General features: G+C 46.1%; 2 protein-coding genes across 7 annotated transcripts in view; one reads left to right on the top strand and one right to left on the bottom strand.

Annotated features, from left to right (window-relative positions):
• Positions 1–23433, bottom strand: part of LOC135391900 (lysosomal alpha-glucosidase-like) — a 47538-nt gene extending 24105 nt beyond the window's left edge. Inside the window, exons 1-7 of one of the 4 annotated variants that reach the window (XM_064622437.1) lie at positions 23234–23433; positions 9369–9445; positions 4492–4749; positions 2353–2465; positions 1139–1217; positions 320–458; positions 64–242 (exon numbers count right to left, since the gene is read on the bottom strand). In XM_064622437.1, coding sequence (XP_064478507.1) covers positions 64–242; positions 320–458; positions 1139–1217; positions 2353–2456 — 501 coding nt within the window. In that variant the 5' untranslated portion in view covers positions 2457–2465; positions 4492–4749; positions 9369–9445; positions 23234–23433. Of the gene's footprint in view, positions 1–63; positions 243–319; positions 459–1138; positions 1218–2352; positions 2466–3015; positions 3175–3906; positions 3988–4491; positions 4750–6521; positions 6563–6663; positions 6812–9368; positions 9446–23233 lie in introns of those variants that run through there. The other 3 variants (XM_064622438.1, XM_064622439.1, XM_064622436.1) reach the window with 3 other exon arrangements.
• LOC135391899 (uncharacterized) overlaps positions 1–23620 on the top strand; it is a 56569-nt gene extending 32949 nt beyond the window's left edge. Inside the window, exons 1-4 of one of the 3 annotated variants that reach the window (XM_064622433.1) lie at positions 8590–8667; positions 11354–11509; positions 13684–13828; positions 17783–23620. In XM_064622433.1, coding sequence (XP_064478503.1) covers positions 17809–23442 — 5634 coding nt within the window. In that variant the 5' untranslated portion in view covers positions 8590–8667; positions 11354–11509; positions 13684–13828; positions 17783–17808 and the 3' untranslated portion in view covers positions 23443–23620. Of the gene's footprint in view, positions 1–8589; positions 8668–11353; positions 11510–13683; positions 13829–17782 lie in introns of those variants that run through there. The other 2 variants (XM_064622434.1, XM_064622435.1) reach the window with 2 other exon arrangements.
• Positions 23621–24140: the final 520 nt, after the last annotated feature.

The raw sequence follows: 24140 nt of genomic DNA, 5'->3' as shown, positions 1-24140 counted from the left end.
CTTATAATTGAGTGTCCTCGTATTCACCGCTGTCACCAAATCTCAGAAAGAAGAGCCGTATACCTTAATGCGAACGACGTCGTCGTAGTAGTGATAGACGAGTACTTTAAGCTGCATTGTGCTGCCCGAAATACCCGATGGATAGATGCGTTGCAGCATCACCTCCAGACCTGCGGTGGTCTGTCTGGACGACAACTCGAAAGCCGTGTAGCCGTCAGGCATGTAGCAGGGAGGCGCATTTCCTGTGCCCGTTTAGAGAGCGCGATTAATTCATTTTATCTTACCGTTTGTGGCAGGGCTGTTCAAAGTATTCGCTCACGTGCACTGGAAGCGTCCCAGCAGCAGCCACGCTTTCGGCATCGCTCTTCCGTGACTCCTTCGTCGGGGTGACAGTCCAGACGTGATTTGATCAGCACCGAAGTGCACGCCGGTAGTTCTGCGAGGTCCTCCAATGGCTGCTGTACAGGAACAGGCACACATTAGTTATTGCTCCCTTTCCCTTAATTTTGTGTTCTATACGGATCGGTCGTATTAAAATTAAAGGAGCATGGAAGTGGCCCCAAAAATATTTTTTCCTTTTCGGAGCGCTGTCTTCTGCAACGAATAAAATGCACGCGCAAGGCTGTGTTTGGCGCGTCTTTAAAATGCCCTCTCCACATGCAAAGAGCGCATCGGCGAACGAGAAGACTTCGTGACGTATCACGGGCTCCGGCACGTGACCAGTGACGTCCAACAGCACAGCTCAAGCATGTATAAGCGGCGCGTGAGCCGAAAAGAAAAAAACAAAAGAAAGGCATTGAGCAGTTTCTACGTCAGGCGAGGCTCGTGTCTCTCGTCCACGACTGCTTTCTCGGACTGTCTTTTGTAAATTTTATTGCGCAGTGACAATACGCAGCAGAGCGAAAATAGGTGACTCCCGCTGGACAGCTTCACACATGAAGCAGGGTTTTGAGCCAGGTTAAATGTCACTTCCATGCTTTCTTAAAGGTTACATTCCTTAAAAGAACTGCAAAATTTGTGGAACACCCCGAAAAATTGTCGCGGAAAACGGTTCTTCCTGTCTTCTTGAAACATTGATGAGCATGCGCTTCTTCCGACGAAGGACGACCTAGCAAAGTGTCTGAAAGAGCCCACTAACCCAGTGTTTACTTGCAACGGCATCGTTCTTGACCTTACCAGCAGCACCGTCCAGGCGTGGTTGCAGCTCTTCTTCGTACCTGTGGAGATTACATTATCACATTTTTCTAGAAGGGACAACAGGGGGTTCGCGAATACATGCGTTTTGGGGCCCCACAAGGTAAGAAAAAAAAAATTTTCGGGCTTTCTGGGCATGCGCACTGACCAGCCGATATCTCGTTGAGACGTCAAAGCAATTGGTTTCCATAGTCCAAAAACTACTCAAAGAAGACTGTGTTTGTGGGTCTCATAGGCTACTGGAAGCACGTATATTCCGTACCCAATGTTCATTATTTCGGATACACTCGCAATGCAACGTGGGGAGAACATTAAGTGCGCGCTAATTGTGAGGTGCGTGTAATGAGGAGTGTCACGTCAAAATGACGAATGGATGTGTCATAATGATGAAACGTCCCATTTGCCACTTCGAGACCGCGTTCGCAGTGAGACTTGGTAGCTCCGCCCACCCACACCCCTCACCCACCCTATACATTCCTATCCATCTGTATCCCCCTAGCGATTACTAACTACTACTAACTACACAACCGCAACAGCAGCGCAAGTCTTCCTTCCAGAATAGTTGCCCCTTCGCCGCGCTTCCAGAAGAGAGGTCTTCCCTCTACCAGTGTGCATGCACAGCACGCGGGTATGGGTGGAGGAAGGGAGAAGTGAGGTTTTCTCCGAGGCTTCACACATCCATCAGATGGTCACAGTTTTCCAACTTGAGGGTTCTAATGCGAACGCATTTAAAATTTACGAAAGCTTCCGCCCGGCGAGGTGTTCCAGTACGCATCGCAGCCAAGTCGGAGCACCGCGTTGATTGGACAAAGACATGCGGAAGGAACAGTCCCCGCAATATATTTGCTTTGATAATTGGATGCGCTGGGTGTGACGTACATTTGACGTTTTGAGCCGATTCGGCTGAAGGAAAGGGGATCTCGTTACTTTTGCATTATTCTCGTGATGACGGAATCTCTCATATGGCGAAGAAATATTTTTTACGCTTTAGTGCCCCATTAGGATTACACTCTATGGTGAATTATTGAAGAGGCGATGGCGCGGGGATGTTGCGAGACGTCGTATATCCTCACTTGGAACATTCCTCTGTTCTGTGGTCGCGTGTTAACACCGCGAAGCAACTGCGGCTACATGAGTGTCGAGCACACGTGGACTCACCTGGACGAGAGAGCCTTCCATAGAACCGCACAGGCCAAGATGACCAGAATGAAGGGCCACTTGGCAGTGCGCTTGTGTTGGAGGAAGAGTCGCCGAAGCGACATTTGGCTTGTCTGTCAGAAACATGGTGGTACATCAAGTGAACGTGGGTCAATTGGGACACATGGCAAGAAAGTCGCACCGGCGTTTCATTCTCAACGTGTTTATAACGTCTCGCTGGACAGGCTATCATTGACGTGGTTTACTAAGGTCTCATTCCTACAGGGTCTTAAAGGCGCCTGGAGGTACTCGAAAAGAAATATGTCTGGAGGGGAAGCATTAGTACACGTTTTTTGTACAAAAATTTGGGGAAAACCCGAGCGGGGTACCTTTTCTTCTGTGCGACACCCTAGCAGCCGGCAGAAGCGGGTGAGTTCACTGTTTCGGAGGGGTGGAATCGTGTTCTGTTAGCGACACACAGTAGTAGTTCCGGTGTCGCTTGGGTGTGTTTGGGAAGCGGGAGCTACCGTTGTGTGCCGCTTGCAGCGCACCCTTCCACCCCTCCGAAAGTGTGAACGTACTCGCTTCCGCCAGCCGCTATCGTGTCGCACCGAAGAAAAAGTACCCCGCTTGCGTATTCCGGAAACTTTTGTCCCAACCTGTACTAGAAGCAGATATTCGCACCTTCTGTTCTCTTTCTTCTTTTCGCAGTTAGTTCGCGTGATCCCTCCCGCGTCTCGACGGGTCGTTCTTGTTAGCAGACGATTCTCGCCAGCCAATCAAAAGGCCTGACTGACTTGATGTCACCACACGCCTGGAGTAGCATGGGCGCGATCGCCGCCGCTGCGCGCATAACGAATAAACGAATCCGTAAACGATTTTTTTCAGGAAATTCGCACTTCCAAAGGAAATACTTAGCGTGAAGGTGATGTATAGGGTGGGTACAGATAAAGTAGATACACATTTATGCACGTATGGCGTTCGCTGGTTCCGGTGGCGCGGGATGACGCATTTATACGATGAAAACGAACAAAAAAATCGTAGTAACCAAACTCCACATAACACAGAAGTTATCCATGCAAACGTTGCTTTTCGTGCATCCCGATTTTCCTACGCAGAAGTCAATATGGCGGCCACGGCACAGTTGCGCCTAGCTACCGCTAGGCGTACCAGATCTCGTTTTGTTTCTGCATGAGTGGCACCCCCCAGCGGTAGGGCGTTGTAACTGTGCCACACTGCCATGTCCCTTTGGAAATACACGGAGTGAAGTTCGCGTTGTTAACAATTTCGTTGCGCAGAGTTGGGTTAGCACGATTTTTTTTCTCGATTTGGACTACATCAATGCACCGTCGCGCGCCGCCGGAAGTTCGTACGGTATGCAGGGAACGCGCTACTTGCGAAAATGTGGGGCTACTTTATCTGCACACACCCTGTATTAATATCACGCGGAAAATGTGTGCTCCGTGGCGTTTTCCTCGTGTCGCTTTTGCAGAAACGTATTCGTGTTATGCTATTTAACTTCTTAATAGTCTTAAACCTCCCAGTGCCGGGGAACACAAAAAAAGGGGAGCTCACCTACGGAGAACGTCGGAACAAAAGTGGTTCCTCGAACTTCTACTTCTTCTACTTACTCGTCTCTTCTTTCACGCGATGGAATAAAACTTCAGAAGGAGAAAAAGAAGGACGTTCAAATAACGCATTTCTTCAGTTATTGGATGGACAAAAAAATACCTTTTTATGGATAAATATGCCATCGCAACAGCAGGATTCCAGTTTGCGTTGATAGACAGACTGAAACCGAAACAAATCGAAAGGGGAGAGCGGGGTTCCACGAATGGGCACTTGTTCGCTGCCTCCTATTGAAAGAAAAATAGGACCGAAGGTCGCCTCCCTTTCGGGGACCATCGTAATCCCCTCAAGACCGTGGCTTTCGGGCTTTTCGGGCTTCGAGCGTAATTCAAGTCTACCAAATTGGTGGCATTGTCGAACACTATGACGTCGAAGAAAGATGAAAGTCACCGAAAAGGTTAGCCAGCTGTAGGGTTCGAACCTACATCTTCTAGATACCGGTCCAGGGCTCTGTGACGTCATTTGTTTACAAACGGGGAGAGGTCTATAGGAAAACTGTCTCGTGGCCCATGAATTAATTTTTTAGAGTACCTGATGGATTGTAATGGATAGCGTGGTCCACTCCGCGCTCCGTCAAGGCGCCCTGAAGGGTCGTGATGGACCAATGCTACTCCACCAGGGGATCCTGATGGGGTCCTGATGGGCCAAATATCCCCTCCAGGAGCTGGCTGCTTGAAGGACTTGTCACATCCATCATAACCCGTCAGCGGGCACTAATGGCTCGTCTTCACTCTGCATTACCTCGTACAAACAGCGCACTGCTACTAGCAACGTGAAGTTATTCGAACCCTGAAAAAAAAAAAAAGAATAACAAATATTTTTTATGCATATTCCTTTTGCATATATACAGTTTTTCTCGAATGCTCATGCAACTTAACCGATCAGCATGGATAAATTTGTTGCTGCAAAGCGCAGCACGAAATAGACTTGCTTGTATGAAACATGCAATGTAAGCAATACCTGTGATACAACGACATTAGCTCTCTGGGTTCACTAAAAGTATAAAGCAGCATGGCCATTCTGTGTAGTTGTATAGGGGTTTCGAAGGGCACCCCTAATTATTCGCAAGCACAATTACGAAACATTTCAGGCACACATCCTACACTGTAAAAACAGAGCTTGACTGCATAACACGCTCCTAGCCAACCATAATCCCGAATGACAACGTCTCGCCCTTGGTTTGATGAAAACTGGGGCCGTACGCCATGTTTGTGTCAGTTATGAACCGTAAAAGGCAAAACAAAAAGTGGTGATGGTGAAAGAGCTCACCAAAAAAAGAAAAACAAAGAAAAAAGAATGTGACATACCCCCTCCCTCGCACCGATTTGAGTAAAGCGGGAGAACGAACGATGACAGTCGCGATGGTGGTTGGCTAGGAGAGTGCTGTTGAGAGTGCTAGGTGAAGCTCATTTTTAAGCTGTTTGGGGTTTTTTTCCTGGGTTGGGGGCGGGGGGTCTTCAGACGCTTTCAGACATACGTCGGCACAGTTCCCTCAGAAGTCTACCCAGGACGCATATTCCGCAGGGCGTCAGTCGTGACGTTGCCCACATCGGTGAGCCCGACAACGGCGAGTCCTTTTACCACCACCATCACCACCATCATTTTTAAGCAGTACCACCGCCACCACCATCGTTTTTCAGAGTGCACCGGCATAATTATTTGTTCAACGGTATTACGGTATGGAATACATGCACCCGTAATACAAGAACCACGTGTACGAAAGTGTCCCAACCTTTTTAATCCTTCTCTGGCACCTCATATATAGTTTAAATGGCTAAAGGACCTCGAGTACTGTTTACCATGTGCACAAGAGACTCGTGTTTGTTTCCCCATCACTCTGCCACTATAAATCCACCGATTCATGCGGAATAAGACACCGAAATCCTAAAATTCTAGGTATGTCTGCTAGTACACATTTACTGAAATCCTTGTGTCGTCCACTTGCAGTCAATCCTTTGCAGGGTTGACAGTGTTTTAGTGACTAATTCACTGAATCTCTTGCGGTGAACGTGTTTAGCCTCTTCCAGCTATAGGGCTTCTGCCCAGGGCCTAAGGAGCAGCCACCGTACACAGGGAATAACCTCAACGTCAATAAGCTTCTGGACATGGCCTGGCATAAAGGTTAGCTGTTGCGATAGCGTAAAACAGACGGAACTGGCCTGCACAGTCAAGGACCATTGCAATTTTTTTTTATTTCAGTAGTACGGTACTCATATGTATTTACAAAATGTGGTACTCAGTTGAGGCTGAAGTGGTGCTTTGATCTCTTAGATACATGACCAAGAAGCAGCATTGAGGAAAGGAAACTTGTAGCACGCACAATGAGGGGATGTCTTTCATAAGGGGAGGTACACCGACCGCCCTCTCCAATTGTTCGAATGTTTCATTCCCTGTAAGTCCATAGACACATGAAGATATTGCTGCCTATGAATATGTAGAGTAACACCACGATCCAAGTATCTAGGATGTGCCATAGTATCGTGAGACACTTTACCAGGACCAGCTTCCCACTATCATTGCTTGTCCATTTGTAGCAGTAGATGTGGTTTAGAATGCTGTACCTGGATGTTGCTGCACCAGTGCTGCTGCATGTATCTTTTTCCTGGTGCCCGAGTAAGGGGGGGGGGAAGCAGAGGTCATAATTCAGGTTTTGTATGCATGCAACTGGAATCTGGATGAAATGGAATCTGCATGCAACCAAACCTTTGGTGTCATTCGTCAAATTCAATTCGACAAATTCAGTACTGGTGGAGGGTGGAAGGCTCCAGAAGTACTCCTACTTGCGGGTAGGGGAGCAGGGTACCACACAGTGCGAAAGGAGTTGTACTGTTTAGTTAAAAGGGAGCGCGCTGTATGCGCTCGAAGGTCTTCCTTATTGCAACGACCAGCGAAATGTGCTGTAAATAAACGATAAGCTTTCGAGAGCCATCTCACGTGATGCGTTCGTGTTTTCTTATCGTCTTATCGGCAGCCTTTATACCTACAGAGACGGGACTGTTAAACAGCGCTTGCTAATCTATTCTAAAAAAAGCACGGAAAGGTAGCTACGGCTGCTTTTTTCGACAACTACCCCTGCTACATGTGTGTTTGTAGGGATAAAAGCAGTGGAAGCCATTGGATCCCCGCCAATGTTACACGTTGCGTCCGACACTGAAGCGACTGTACTAAAGTTTTAGTACATCGTACGCTATCGCCTTTGCGTACGTAAGGGATAGCGTTGGTGGTTCTGCGCTCTGCGCGAAGCCCCTATCTGTTATGGGCGATCGCAGAACTACCAACGCTATCCTTTACGTACGCAAAGGCGATACGATGTACTAAAACTGTCTCATAACCGCCACGTCTTTCTTTTATTTCGTGTAGGCAGCACTTTGGGCGGTGGGCAAACGGGAACAGATAGGAAGATGTCAGAAAGAACGGTTATGACACACTCACAGAAATGAATGATGATGATGAATGGACGATTATGACAACAACGCAGATGAATGGATGATGATGATGATGTGGGATGTTTTCCTGCGTTGATGTCAGGACCCTACCCATTCCGAAAAAGTTCACATGAAAGGATGAAGAGGGAAGGAAAACAAAAGAAACCTCTTCAGTTGTTGAAGGAGGCCGGTGGCTCTCAGAAAGGAAAGAAAAGCGCGAAGTGCACGGCACTGATGTAGCAGGGTTGTTCCATGGGCAGATGATTATGAAATGGGGATGTTAGTATGCATTCTTGGCGGGCTTCAGGATGAACTGTGCCGACATCCTCTTCGAAAGCATGCTGGTAAGCGTAACGATAACCCGCGACAGGAAAACCGGTGGGAGGATTCGAACCCACCACCTCCCAGTCTTTAGCATAACCTTGGAGGTACTGGCCAACGAGCGCAGACTACATCCACCCGGCCACTCATAAGGAAGAGGGCATGAATATTCTTCGGAATGTATTCTTCGGAACCCTATAAGTGCAACATGGACTTCTCCGAAACGTCTACAGCGGGCGTCTTGTAACTGACCTGGCGTAATTATGATGAAGATAGTGTCTATTGTGATCTGCCATTATTGTTGAAGGACAGTAAGGACCTGTGACTGAAGGACGAGAAAAGAACTGGAGAGAATGAACATCGCATGGTGCCTTCTACCGCATCATGTCTGTCAGCTCTATTTGAGCATTAGCCTGCTACTTAACCTAAACCAACCCTATAACGATCAACAACGATCACGTCAGGCTGCGAATTCCCTGTAGAAGACTCTGATGGAAGGCGAACACGAGCCACGAGGAACATGTGGTGGGTTGATCAGAAATACTAGAACGGAAGTGTACAAAAGCTCAGTAGGTACGATGCTCACAAACAAAGTACTCAGTATTGTCTCTTTACACATCAAGAGTGTGTCCAACCTCGCTTCCAATGTGGGACCAAGCACATCAATTGCTCTGTTGCATCAAATTTCCTGGACTTTATACCTTCCTTGACCCACTAAAAGTACTTCATATGGAGCAACAATAGTTTATCTAATCAAGTTTGATGTGCTCTTACATGAACTGTGGGGCGACTGAATTCTTGCGCACTTACACGGAATGGTGGCGAAATGCACAGCGAATGATAATGCTTATCTGCGTTCTCCATTAACCGGTGTGGGCATAGGCGTCGATCAGACTCCGTCAGATGTGCGACCGATTCCCATCTCTACTACATGGGAGCAGCAGTAGACGTCGAGATAGAGGTGAGATTCGAAAGGCAGTATATTTCCCGTGTGTCTTGTGCCATTTTTTTCTTCTTTATCACCGCTACAATTTCATATTGCTTTTGAGCAGCTGAGATATGCGTATCTTTATTAGCAATGAGATCCGCTTGTTATCGTTTGCTCGTTACATCGCTCATCGCGCGGCTTCTTGCGTATTGTTCTGCATGATCAATGCAGAACTTTTTTTTTTTTCAAGTTTTGGTAGCGCTCAAGGCTTTCGTCGCTTCTTTTTGCGGAATACAGAGCATCATTTTTCGCCCCATGATCTCCTAGAAGACCGCACCCATTTCTAACGTATTCCTTTCCGGAATTTGTGATCGACACTATTTTCTTCAGCGAGGTTACGATTGCTAAATATCTGCGTAGTTCACCTCGCGGTCTTCTTGTTCGACACAATACGTATCATCGGCGGTGGTGGAACTAAGCCATACATGGCCGTCGGTTCTGATTCGTGTAGAGTAGGTTGTGGTTGCCCAAATGCATAATTGGTCTACCCTTCCGGAATACCCTTCCGGAATACCCTTCCGGAATAGTTCTAGAGTGACACCTGTATATGCGCAATGTCTCCGAGATATCGCGGCGCGGTGAGTCACGGTAGAAGCACGCTGCGAAGGTGGCGCGACGCGGCGTTGGGTATCGTGAGGTCTGGGCGGCGGCAGTGGAAAGCACAGACACCAGACCTTTCGCCAGGACGGCTGCGCAGAGGAAGATTCTTCGGGAAGGTTCTTGCCTTGTGTACTTGGAATACGAACTGGTCCTGAAAAGATTGTAGATATTCCTAAACATTTGAACAGCGTTCGAGTAGTAATGCATTTGTAAGAGATAATTCCGAAATGTGAAGATATTATACGTTAACAACTCTCAAACACAGAGATAGAATGGTGTTAAAGTCTGCACACATTTCATTTTTATTTTTTTTTACTTGGAGGTAGCATTGTATCGGGGACCCCACACGCTCCCGATGCACTCGGCAGTTGACGTCATTGTTGACGTCGGGAGATAGGGGAACAGGGATGCGAAGCAACCGCGATGCTAACGTCATGCGCATGCGGCGCTGGCTGTCCCAAATTGAGCTCTCGAAGCGACGCGGGACTGTCATAATAATTTCATTACACTACTTTCATGCATGAGCAAAGCAGGACGGCCTATGTCTTTAGGCATGTGAGCTGTCCTTGCTAGATGGCAGACATTCACTAGTACGTGTACTCCATGTACTTACATTGCTTAAAACGAAGAAAAAAAAAAGAATACCCTACAGAGTAATTTGTTGTTTTTTATTTTTTTTTACTTTGGTGTTAGCGCCGCGAAGCAACTGTGGCTATGGGCGGCGTACAGATGAGGACTTATGGAGAAAGGACAGCAGGAAGGAGTGAGGGACAGGGGGAGAGTAACTTGTGCGCCAATGAGCGATAGAAGGCGTACCACACCAAGAGCGTCGCGGTTGGTGCAAATACGTAGATTTAACCCTTTTAGTGCTCTGAAATCATATAATTGTACTTCTTAGTTAACTATTTTTCAATCAATTGGACATTGATTGGTGAGTGACCCCATCAAAACCCCAAGAACCCTTTAACGTGTCATTCCTAATCCTTTGAATACCACGCTAACGATCAAAATGGTGCCCAGAAAAAGACCAGTCTCTCTTCGAAATGCTCATTAGGAGCTCTCGTCCTCAGGCTTTTCCCTTAACAAGTGAAGCTTGAAGTCGCCAACGTCAATTGCCATAAATAATTTCAACGTCCTGCGAATATAATTTTACTTAGATTAACATGTAACTCGCTTCCTATATTCTAAGGGGAAAAAAGGAACAATTTTAGTCGACTAAATGAATGTCACAGAGTGGGGATTGCATTCTACGCTCAGTTTTAAAAATCCCAGTTATATAATTCGTGTGCATGAATGAAAATACTTTGAATTAAACCGTCAACCATGATATGTCGAGTAATATATAATGTCTTAGCGACATACATAGGGCCCAATTTCGCAAAAAAGAACCTCTAACTATTTTTTCCCCTGTGTGGGTGTAAAATGACTAATAGCTAATCTATTCCATCAAATTCGCGAAGAGCACGTATAGACTATTGCATTCAGGAGTCCATTTGCGCAGTTCAGCGATTATTTGTAGTCTTAGCGGTAACAGCTGCAATTACTCCAAATTTTACTCCTTTTTTTTTCCTTGGAGTGTAGATACCTTTCGTATTGTCTATCCCTGTAGTGACACATACACTCCGCTTTCCAGCAATCGTCGTCTGTGTTCTCCCTATTTCCCTTACCCTCAGACCGCCAAATGTTTTTAGTGAAGAAAGACAAACTTATCATGCGATATAATAGAACGTACAGCTCGTCTCAGAGCTAACTTGAACGCCTCTCCAGCCTTGCGAAGCGGAAACAGAGCCACCCTGGGCAGCGCCTAGCATCAAACAACGCCTCTAACACGATGACCACCCCTCTAACTGGAATGGGATTACCCAAACACTCTCCGCCGTTATTTCTTCTGAGCGCCAGCAGAGACAAGAGGTCAGAGTGGCGTTCAAGTTGCTTCTGATGCGGACTGTACACTACATGAAATTTGAATACACTTTCCGCCGCACCGGTTACGTCATCTCTGGTCTCTAACGATGGGAAATCATGGGGGTTGCCTTGTAAGTCCCACCGCGCATTGCAGGTGGAAGAAAGGCCCAACGTTGGAACGCCGATGCGGAAGCTCTATCGGAAGCGTTTGGCGGAGCACTGAAAGGAGGAGTGCAGCTTACGATGGCATCACCACGTGATCTACATTGGACTTGAAGAAATGTGATGTCACAGACAGCAGAATTTTTTTGTAAGAAATTTATTATTCTATGTCGAAATTTATGTAAGAAATGTATGATTTTATGTAGAAATTTAAAGACCCGAATATGGAGTGTAGTTTTGTATTGCGTCACGTAACATAATAGACCCCCTGCGGCCGTAAATGTTGGCTATCAGATTTAATGTTTACATTCTGTGTCTGTTTGATGGCCCTGTAATAATTACTTTTCGAAATTAATTGGATTGCGATTACAACTACATACCTGTTCGTAAAGGTAATTAAGTTACAGTTACAATTGCAGAATGAGAATTGAGAATTGGAGCTCAGTTGCAACTACAGATAGACTATAAAAAGTCACTGAGCTACACTAAATTACATTAATTTCAATACATATATTTGCTGTATAACTTCATTGTATGTGAAAAGTGACTAGGGGACTAGAGAAGTAGGGGAACAAGACCGGTATAGTAGTGGAGCACATTGCTAAGAATTGTACAGCCTTAGAATTGCTGGAGGAATCTGCTTATTACTGAGCAGAAACACTGGAGTAATATATATATATATATATATTGTCCTGACCTTTTGTCCTGACGAAGACAGTGCCACTGTCGAAACGTCGACCCCGTTTCTCATTCAACTTTTAATTTCTGCCCATTAAATGAACTAGTGTTTCTAACTTCCCTAAAACCTGTTGTCCGCGTCTTTTTCCTTCCACAACTGTAAAACTTCGTGGCCGTTTGACTTTTGTACTTCCCTCGACCTATATATATATATATATTAGTTAGTGAAAGGGCCTTTTTTAAGTCATGCCAAGAACAAGCGAAAATTTTTCTTCTTGTAGTAAGGGAATACTGCTCATGCATCAGCTTGTAAGGTTTGTTCACCTTCAAAACAAAGGTATTCCTCAAGCTCTTGTCCTTTATACCGCAACTACTCCTGATCATGAATATACAATGAAAAGTCCCACCGCTTTATAAAGGCTTCAAGCAGGTTCATATCAAATTATTTCTCCCACGGAGCAGCACTTTTGTTTTTGCCGCACTCAAATGTAAATCTTTCAGTAGCCTCCCCATCACTGTGGCCTTCTACTATAGAAGCTAGAGCTCTCATTGCAATTCCGAGTCCAGTACTACTTGCAAAAGTAATTCAGTTACATAATATTGATTATAATTCTGAAAGTAACTAAATTACCCAGAATGTAACAATTACAGTAATTGAATTACTTGGCGATCTCAGTTGTCTCGCGACGTAAACACCCAATTATTTGAATTACTTGGCAATAATGACTTTACATGTCTTTTTATGCTTATTATTGCTCTGTTTTAAATGGTTGTGTCTTCAGATGGCTTTATAGGCCTAGATCTGTCTGCTTATGGAGCTTCGAGCCTACCCTAGGCCATAGGGTCTTAATCTCAAAAGTGCAGCCGAAAATCTGTGAGGCCCAGGTCCGGACGCTAAAACATTCGGTATTCGAGCCCTTCTTGAAAAATACAGTGCGTTCGTTCATCCGGTATGATTGCATGAAAGAAAAGGATTGGCTACATCAAGTTAAAGTACTTGGGTGGTCATGATAGTTTTTTTTTTGTTTTTTGTTTTGCATTCTTCACCAGTACGCGCTCACCAGTCTGGCAGTGTATCCGACGTTTGTCGCGCGAAATAATTTGGTCCGAAGCATGTTAAGAATATTTAATTTGCAAAGCATTGATCTGCCTTACACGCGCTTCTCGTGTTACATATACCTTTAAGATGAAACCTTGCTTTTCAGAAATCGTTGTTCTCTTTGTGGTTAACCATCAAACATTGAATGAATTTACAATTGAAATATTGAGCTTATCATCTACTAACGAACTTCTTATTCAAACACGCACTCCACGATGGGAATTGATGTTCTGAGGGTGGAACACATGAAAAGGACAAATACGTACAAAGTCTCAAGTGCCTCACAAATTATTGATGAAAGAAGGAAGCCACTGAAAAGGTTAGCCAGCCGTAGAACTGGAACTCACGTCTTCTGGATTATCGGTTCAGGGCTTTTACCAGTTGGGTTAAGCTAACACGCCTCTCCAGTGGCTTCTTCTTTCAGTGGCTTTTCGGCTTTCACCTTTCATCACGCACTCTGTTTTCCGCCGCACGAGTGAGATCACACTTCGCTTCTACTTTGGCGAATCGAGAGGATGTGATGTAAGTGACGTCATGCGTTACAGGTGGAACGAAGGTCTGACATTGGAGCACCGATGGTGGTTTTAACGAAAGTGTTCAGAGGCATCGGAGAAGGATGACTGCAGTGTACTAAGGCTGCACCCCGCGATCAACACGATACTTGAACATGGCGTCATATTGAACAAGAAGGTACGTAAGACTGGAATACAAACCACTTCTGCATTGAATCACTTAGAATATTGATCCTTGACGACCTTGATCTAGCCTGCATATAGTCCTTTGATCTCTTTCTCTTCTGAGAGTCGGAATTTCTGAAACACCTTATGACATGTCAAAAAATGCCAAGTGCTCCCGGGAACCACCCTAGCTGTGCAGTGCAGGGATTTCCCTACACACTCCTTCATTTTTGCACCCCGCCCCACTGAAATTTCTCAAGTGACCCCACCTAGCTCGGCCACCAACACGTTCTGGTAGAGAGTCCGGCGCAGCGACTAACGTCCTGTACTGTGAAACTTGGGCTGTATAAGACCACAATCACGCAGATGATCGTGCCATGCATTTGTCCAAAATCATTTGAAAGTGACTGTTTAACGCATATATTTCACGCATATACGAGCAAAAATGCGTGCGGGCACGCAAACTCAATGTGGATCATCAAGAACCATTTGCGATATGATTATATGCATCATAATGTTGAAATGCCGTTCATAATGAATCTGTATTTTAATGTACTGTGTTCTAACGTAATAACATGTACAAATAAAACGGGGAGGCTGTGGAGAGATGTCACTACTGTGCCACGATTCTTTCCGTGTCTAAGAAAAATTCCTTAAGTGTAACCTTCACCAAGCATACCCCCACCCCACCCTTGAAAGCTCGGCACCCCCCCCCCCCCCCCCGCCCCCAGCAGTGAATTTCTGGGGAAATCACTGGTGCAGTATTATAACGCAGAACAACAAAAGTAGCGTCAGGGCTGTTCGTGATTTAGATGGATGTCATTGTGTCTGAGGTCGCTGGTGGGAGGGGAAGGGGGAACCAAAGTCTGATGCCCTGGCGCATAGTGACTTGATTTCATTGCCCACTGTTAGCTGTAATTGGGAGCTATTCAGTACCTTGCAACCTGTTATGATTAGTTTTACGTCTGCGCGTATCAAGCGGTACAAACTATGGCGCTGCGGTGCCTTCCAAGAGTGTGGATCTGCATAGCATTCGAAGGGACTGTGGAAAAACAGCTTGTTGTTGCTGTGTTCCGCAATATGGAAAGTTGTTCTAAGGCTGGAACGCGGCAATACTTACACAACAAAGCGTGAAGTTGCCTCGAAACATTAATTATATAAAGGTGCGAGACATGAAAAAGAAAAAAAGAAAAACAATCGTAGCGTCAGCACGTTCCTGAGTGCGATGCATATTGCCCTGAACCCGGAATTAGCCTTCCTGCCTACCCGAAGGACAGGAAGCACTGGACATGTTCCTCGTGTCGAAATTAGGATTGGAAAACAGTTCACGAAATATTCGATGACCCAACAAACAGTTCTGGGCAGTAAAGGGGGACAACACGCTTGTGGTTCGTAAAATTTCTTAGATTATCTGGTGCTAATCAATTGTTACTATTAGGCGTACACGTCGAAGGGGAACACAAGGGTAACGAAGGGTCTTCGTCTCGCGTCTCCTAAAATCATCCGCTATTTTCATGTCACAACTCCGAACTAGGAAAATGCTGTACGAACTCACCCTGTGCATCTCGTGGCGTCCTTGATGAGCATGCTCCAATCGAAAACGCTCTCAGTGTACAGCACCGCGAAATATGGGTAGGGGTGCATATATTGTATCTTACTGAAGGCTACACGCTTTCTTTCTCCCGCTTTCCGTATTTGACGCGTCACATCGTTCAGGTCTCGACAAAGAGATTTGTGTCGCATTAACGCCTGCCTCGTCGCGTGACTTACGAAACATTGCGCGTCTCGAAACGGCTGACTTTTTTAATACCGAAAAAGTGTCCGCCAACCTCGAGCAGACGTACAGGGTGCGGCGCTCAAGTGTGCCACATTTCCGTCACTTCTTAAGAAAAGAAGATAAAGTCCAATTTACCTGAAATTTTGCACAGCGCGAGCCATTTTCCTGAAGTTTTTTTTAGCATTCCTTCCGGACGTCGTCTGTTTGCACAAACACGAGATACAAATTGTTCGAACTTTTGACTCTAACTTTTCTATGGCCTATTCCCGGTTATTTTGGAAACACTTCGTTGAAGAACCGCATTTCACAGCGAGTTTTGCCACATCTCCCACAGGTGGCGCACAGCGCCAAAACGTAGCAGACGACACGAATGCGCTTCGACCCCGCTCAGGGTTTCGGGTTCGCTTGGCGCCTTGCGGCACCTGTGTGAGATGTGGCGAAACTCGCTGTGAAATGCGGTTCTTCAACGAAGTGTCCCCAAAATAACCGCGAATAGGCCATAGAAAATGCATGGGGTCAAAAGTTCGAACAATTTTAATCTCATGTTTGTGCGAACAGACGACATTTGCAAGGAATGCTAAAAAAACTTCAGGAAAATGGCTCTCACTGTACAAAATTTCAGGCGAGTTGGACTTTATCTTCTTTTCTTACGAAGTGATGGAAATGTCGCACACTTGAGTGCCGCACCCTGTACTTGTCCTGGCAGAGCGCCCAGGGAACCCGCCCCGTAGAATTGGTCTGAGTAAAACTCCCGCTATGATAAACTGTCATAGACAAACTCAGCCCCCATGTCACCGATTACGTGGCAACGACGCGCAAAGCATGCTTGTGGGCATAATAAGGCGATTTACGTATATCAACAGACGCGTTCTTCCTCTTCTTGTGTCCTCGTAGCTCTGACGGTAACGTGCTGACTCGCTGAGCTCAAGGTCGCCGGTGCGATCCTGGCCTAGGGCGGTAGCAATGTGGAGGTGGTGAACGTTGCTTCCAGCAACATGTATGAGTACGTGATTTCTGGCGCACGTCAAAAGAACCCCGGGTGGTTCAAATTATCCGCTGTCCTACCCTGTGGCACGTGCAACATGTCGCCACACTGCGCAGGCAAACTTTGCGTGTAGCCTCATGGTACGATTATGATGGTGGATGATGATTAGTTCTTTATTTATTCCCGCGTCTTGCAAACCGCAGCAAAACATAGCTTCAAACCTGTTCCTCTCGTGACGTCACGTGTTCGTAACGGATGTGACCTTTTTTGAATAAGCGTCGTATCCTAGTGGCTCTACAGCGAACCACACTTAGTGCAAGCCAAAACGAATCCACGTAGGTAGCATACAGGACCAATAAGAGTCTAGAGTTAGACCGAGGAGCTCATGCGGTCTTCCCACTGGACCCCACTTTTGTCATCCCCGAGACTGCGCCATCTAGTGAAGATGGAGACAATCCTCTCCTTCGCCTCAAGGTCATGTGCATAGAGGCCGTTATGAAAAAGGTCTAATGCCGACCCGTCGCTTGATGTGGGACCACAAAACCTTTCACGTATATGGCGATTCGAAATTACTTTCGCATGTTTGAGCGCCATTAATGTCTTCCCTACTAAGATATTATTTAGATTCTATCCCGACCAATAGCATTCGTCAGGATTTCTTAGCTGTACTTTCGACTGAGGCTGTAGTCGTGTTCAAATCAAGAAGGAAAAGAAAATCTAGTCGGTGAGTTCGCAAAATGTTACTGTGCCGCAGATATAGGATGGCTGGGCACAGATACATCACTTTCCCGCCGCCGCCAGATAATGTAATCCGTCACACTCGCTCTGCTTCCGTATTAGCTGTGAAGACTGGCAGTATATGACACCACGCGGCCCCCCCCCCCCCCCCCAGTTCCCTTAGAGGTCTGCCCAGGACGCACATTGTCCCCAGAGCGTTAATCATGCCGTTGATACCCTCTGCGAGGCCCACAACTGCGAGCTCTTTCAGCACTACCACCACCACCACCACCGCCACCACCGCCACCATGCGGACCCTCCCCCATAGTGGCACTCCTGTGTTTCTCTTGGCGCGGTATAGTGTCTCCTTATCTCCAACGGCGTATGTAGATGACGAACTAGATTTCTTTTCCTTCTTACATTGAACACGACTATAATAGCCTCTGGTGTCTGTGAACGTATTTCTAATTTCTCCCTCCAAATTGCAGGAATTACTCCTTTCATCTTTAAAAGCATGGCTTCGATACCTGAATTGGATCTCGACATGGAACATTCACCCCAATGGGAAGATCTCAGAAAACAAATGCACGAAGCCATTGTGAACAAAGACGAGACTAGTGCTATACAGTGCCTCGACGCAGCGCCTGCCCTCAAATTGTGGCTGCATCCCACTGAAGGTACCTCGGCTCTTTGCGAAGCAGTCCAAAAGAAAAGTTACCGTATTTATGGTTCGCTATTGTCACGAAAATGCACCACGAAGGAGGACGAAAAATCATGGTGTTATAAGGATCTATATCCGGTTGAAAGAGCCGAGATTGAACGACAAGAGTCATTCGCCACGTCACACAGGGACTCCTATATTTTTTATTTGAAAAGCAAGTCATTGAACAGGACACCCTGTGACGACTACGAGGAGAGATGGGAGAGGATGTACAAGGAGCTCTCCAGTGACGACTTAATCAAGGAGATTCTCAAAGTGGCTGCAACAGCACCGCACCTAAAGATAGGATTCGACTACAACAGTGAAAGCGTGCAACGGATTACGGGGTGCAGCGGTGCGAAAACCTTAGGACTCGCATCTTGTGAAGCACAAAGAGTTTTTATCGCTGGCAGCGCTAAAGAAGCTGTAGCATGGGGTACGTTTGCGCATGAAATATGTCATTTGGCACTTTCATTGGTGCACCGAAATAATGGCAAGCCATATTTCTGCCAGGATCAGAAAATGAAAATGCGGTACAAAGCCATTGTGAAAGATATAAAGCGAAAGCAAAATGACATGGATGACCTCATCAAACTAGCTTTCGCCAAGAATAAGGAGGAAGAACTGATTGTGAGGGTGCCACATATTCTGGCTCAATACTGTAACGATTGCAAACGTAGAATTCTGGAGCAGGATGTTCCGGAACTGTATGCTTTTTTCAATGATTCTGTCATCCCGGACATGCGGTGCTACATCCAGCATAGAATCCCCTCGATAGATACAGAGAAAATCGAAACAGAAAACGCGAGGCTCCAAAGAGCGCTCAGGACAAGCGAACTCAACATTACATTCGATACGGAGGCACTCAACCTCGGCGACTTGGAAAATATGCCGCTACTTATACTTACGGGCCCAGAGCTGAGCCTTCTCGAAGTAATGGTTCACAATGCTGTTCAACGTACAGGACAGCCATACTTGTTTTTCGAAACAAACCAGTGGGACTTCAAGATCAGCTGCGTCTTAGACGATTACAAATGTGCATTCGTGCTCGTAACGGTTCGTCCGAACGATGACGCCCAAAAAATGCTTCAGCATTTGAGTGTTGTCTCCGATGTGACTGGAACAAGAGTAGTCCTGCTCGTGGAAGAGAACGGTGAGGCTGTCTTGGTGAAACAAGTGCAAAAATGTGACTTCTTTGGTAAGAAATATGAAGTCCGCAGTGTTCCTGAAGCAACTCTCGCGCATGTCACGAGCAAAGAAGCACTTTTTAAAAAGGCTCACATAAAGCTTCAAGGCCAAGATGCTACTGCGCTTCATCTGGCAACGGATTTGGACACCTTCTTACGTTGCGTCGACACAACGAGTTTCTTGAACATGTGTGCATCGAAATACATTGACGTAGGACCTCCTCTTCATGAGCTAGAAGAACGGGTAAAGCATTATTACGTCGAACGAGTGTGTAGAAGGGCTGTGGAGATTGACCTGAAAGACTGCGAACTTGAGGACGACAATGAGGCATTCGCATTTCTAGGGTGTCCACCTGATGACGTTAGAAAAATTCTTCCGCGCGGTTGTGAGGCAAAATACATGAAGAATTTAGCACAATTTGAAAAATTCGTGCTTCTGCTAGAGCCACGTGACTATGAAAGGCTGTGCAAAAATCATAATTTCCAGAAAAAGAGAGTGCACCTATTGCAGCTCAATGGGCCACGTAACGGACTCTTGTGGCTTCAATCAAATGGTAGACTCAGTCACCTTCCATTGACGGGACACAAAGATTACACAATGGAGGAGTTCTTGAAGGCGAATGAAAAAGTGGTCGTCATTTGTGGTGCTCCGGGGATAGGAAAGAGTCTGCTGGCAACTCGACTGTGTACAGAAATCAAAAATCAACACCGGGACAGTTGGAAAAGACGGGATCGGTGGGTGCTTTACGTCGACCTTCCTCAGAGGATGGCATCTATTAGAACCAAATCACCGAATTCTGAATTTCTAGCAGATCTATGCAGAGTACACAAGGAGGGACTAGAGTTCGCCTTGTTCGAGGAGAGTTTGAACACTGGAAGCCCTTTCGAAGTTGTTGTCATCTTCGATGCATTCGACGAAATGAATGAAGAATGCCGCGAGCGCGTCCTAGAACTTGTATTGTATCTGATTAAGAAAAAAATTTGTAAGTTGTATACTTTTTCTCGCACGGTGTTTAGGTCCAATCTTCAAGACGTTTTGCACACAGTGGCATATGAACTCGCTCCCTTCTCCGAAGAAAACGAAGAAGAATTTCTTAAAAAATACAGGGAACATTCAACTACCCGAAACACTGCAGTTTCTCAGCAGATTCAAGAACTGTACGCGTCCTTGAAGAGGACAAACAAGAATATCTTCGGAAATCCTCTCCTACTTCGCATGATGGCTGAGGTGGAGAGTGGGGAAATTGCACAGTGTGATGATTACTCTTCATTACTTAAAATTATTGACACATCTGCTGGCACAAGTGTGTACACTGTGCACATCTACAAGATGTTTGTAGAGTACAAGCACATTGCATACAGAAGAGACAAAAAGAAAGAAAATATCAGCCTATGTGCCGTGCAAGAGGACGACGACAACGCGAAGCCCCCATTCTACGCAGATTATGGTCTCCTTGCTATGAAATGCGTATTCACTATGGACGTAACCTTATTGGCAACCTTATTGAATGAAGACGAATTAGAGAAAATAAAGCCCAATGGAAGTTTATTAAAGGACGTCGCTGCCAATCGCCTTAAAGAAGGATTCTTGGTTGGACTTAACAACGGAGATCCTGTCTTCGTCCACATGACATTCGCTGAATTCTTTGCAGCTGACTTCCTCCTCCAAAAGGTGAAAGACAGCACGAATTTCACGTCAAACAATTCCAGAATTAGGCAGCAAGTCGGAAGACTGTATGGTAAAGGATGTTACGAGAGTGTTACGTCGTTGTTGGACATGCTGGCGTCGGCGTCCTCTCCGCTTCACTCCGCTGTTATGAACAACGACGTTTCATATTTTGACAAACATATCATCGAATGGGAAGATATGTACAATGAAGATGAACTCCAAAGGACTCCGTTGCACGTGGGGGCCCTGCATGCGAATAAAACAATATTGGAGAGGCTTCCAATGGACGATGACCTAATCAAACGGGATATGCTCGGCATGTCACCGTTCAGGTACTTGGAAGTTCTTTCGCCGTGGGACTCGTCATACCAAGTGCGTTATAAATGGTGGAATAATCTGTGGCCTAACCTGTGGCGCCGGAGACGTTGGCACATGTCGTTGGCGACACACAGACTTAACATATTATGCTCCCGATGTAGCGGGGAAGCGTTGAAACATTCAAACGAAATTGTGAGCAAATGTGAATCCTCCGAGGAAAAAAGGCGTCTTGTAATGCATGCGATAGTCACAGCTGTCCAACACAACCTACATGGAATTTTAGACGTATACCTCAGCTATATCCGCCCAAGTCACATAACAGCAGCTTTTGACAGAGAGACCACGGCTAAGCTGGAGGCACGAATGCTTAGGAGCAAGAGATACAGTTCAGTGAGTTGCGTACTTGGGGATCTTAATATATTCATAGGAAAAAAGAGAGGAACTGTTCCTTTTCTCGCAACATCCGAGGCTGTCTGCAAAATGCTGCTTCCTTACTGCGACATGAGCATCAGGGACATGGACGGCAATACAATGTTGCACATTAGTGCGGCAAATGGAAACCTGGAAACAACCAAGTTTCACCTCCGACATTGGTGTGTTGATGTTATAAACTGCGATGGTGAAACTGCTATGCACTTGAGTGCAGCTGCGGGACATGCAGATGTTGTCGGACTACTACTTCCTCTTTATGCGTCAGTGAATGTTCGGACTTACCGTTGGGAAACTCCGATGCACGCAGCCACTAAGGTGCTGTCATTGCGTAGTTTCAATAGCGAGGAAGAAACTGTCAGTGAGGGCTGGTTGAAGTCAGTAAAGTTATTACTCCTGCGCAGTCGAATGCACGACGCGCGTCGCGCCGGTCTCAACTCCCCTCTTTTGCTCGCCTCTGTACACGGTGCCCTTGACATCGTGACGTTTCTTCTACCTCACGCACCAGCTGAAACGGCGAATTACGATAACGTAACGTGCTTGGGCGAAGTTGCAAAACGCGGATGGCTGGATCTTGTAAACTGTCCTGTCCCACACTCTCCTGTCAACTCTGCTAGGAAGTTCGTCTCACCAGAAATGGACATTTGGTCATGGTGTGGTAAAAGGAAAGTGTTGCAACATTTATTGCCTTATTTCCGGCATATTGACGCTAGCCGTGAACTGGAGATCATGGAATTGATGGATGAGAGTGACGACTACCAAGAAATAAGGTGGTGTCTGAAACTCCTCGTCCTCCAATTAGATATCGACGCTGCCGATTGTTATAGTCAAGCACGGCTATTTCGCATTACAGAGCTCAACGTAGGTATGAAGGCTGAAATAACATCCATGAAGCAGCTACAGCAATATTCAGCTGGTTCTGTCTTACACCGATATTTAGGTTTCGGTGATGTAGACGACGATGAAGTAGACGACGGAATGTTCGAAGATAATAAACGATGGGTGAGCAGGGATGACTATCAGAGGGGCACTGGTGATGATGATGATCATGCCAGAAAGATGTTGTTGGTTGCCGCACAGAAAGATAATGTCGAAGCTGTGGAGTATCACCTCTCGCGTTCATCAGTGTACGTTAGAAATGAAGATAAGGATACCCCATTGCACTTGAGTGCAAAGTTTGGGCACGCAAATGTGGTGAAGCTTCTAATTCCGTTTTGTGCTTCAGTTGATATGCGCAATAAGCAGCACGACACTCCGATGCACACGTGCGCCCAAAATGGACACCTAGACGTCGCAAGGTTGTTACTTCTTCGCTCGCGAATGTGTCCTGCTAGCCTGGAGAACACACCTCTTCACGTGGCCTCTCAAGGTAGTGCCCCTCGCATAGTTAGCTTACTTTTACCTCACTCCCTCACCAATACGCGCAACTTCATTGGTCAAACCTGCTTGTACCTTTCCGTTAAAAAACAGAGGCTGAATGTTCTCAAGTGCCTCATCCCACACTCTCTTGTTAATTGTCCCGAAATTATTAACGACATGTCGCCTGTGCAATATTCTTCAGAACAACTCATGAGGAAAGAAGTGGTGACCTTACTGCCTTATTCTTGTGAGTATGGTCGTGGTACTGCGGACTTACCGACGTGGTACGATCCTGCTAAATATTTGGCAAGGCGTTATCTGCATGACAATGATGTGCTGTGTGTGAAACTTTTGGTACTTCATTCAGGAGTGCTGCCGATGCGCTGTCGGAAAGAGATGCTCCGTGTTGACAGGGGCATACCACCAGGCCTAGTCCCAAAGCATCCAGATATTTTGCTTGACCGTTCAAAGTGTTCCTGCCTTTGAAGAGTACTCGTTGAGGGCCCACGAGAAAAGTTTCAAAAATGAACAGGTGCAAACGAACGTGCACTAACACAGATGTGTCGTTATCAGCTTAAGCGTAAAAACATACCAACTATGCCGTCACGAACTACACCGGAGGCTGCGGTGCTTAAACGAAATAAAGTGTTTTTCACATGTTGGAGCAGGTTTCATTCGAATCTGAAATCAGTCTTCTTCTTGATAAGTCTGCGACACTCAAAAGAAATTAGAGGAGAGAAATAGAATTAGAAGGAAGTTTGAGGGTCATGTCACAAGTACCACCGTCGGCGGCTGCACAGCCCTCAAGTTACTATAAAAAAGTAGCCAAGTGAGTTTGCTTGTTAGCCAGCAGAAATGGTAGCTTATTTACAATTACCGTTACTCTACCTTGAAATGTAAGTACTAGTTACAGCTGTAGTTGCCACGTTAAACTAACTTTGATACCTTAGAAAAGATTTCCCGTGGGCCCCAACAGCACTGTGGGAGAAAGTTGAAGTCCATCCTGACGGTGTAAAAGATTACAAAATTCGGAAATTTGTGACTGGGAAAAACACACACTTGAAGCCTCGGCAGAAAGACGCCAGGGAACCGACGTGGTGGACGGTGTGGTGAATATAGCCATACCTGAGTGAGTTAGCTACCTCTTGCAGCTATTGTAACCAAATGTGGTAACCAGTTACACT

The sequence above is a fragment of the Ornithodoros turicata genome, chromosome 4 (assembly GCF_037126465.1).
Source record: "Ornithodoros turicata isolate Travis chromosome 4, ASM3712646v1, whole genome shotgun sequence".
In the NCBI taxonomy this organism is placed as follows: Eukaryota; Metazoa; Arthropoda; class Arachnida; order Ixodida; family Argasidae; genus Ornithodoros; species Ornithodoros turicata.
The sequence above is the reverse complement of the archived record's forward strand: the minus strand, read 5'-3'. Positions and strand labels throughout refer to the sequence as shown.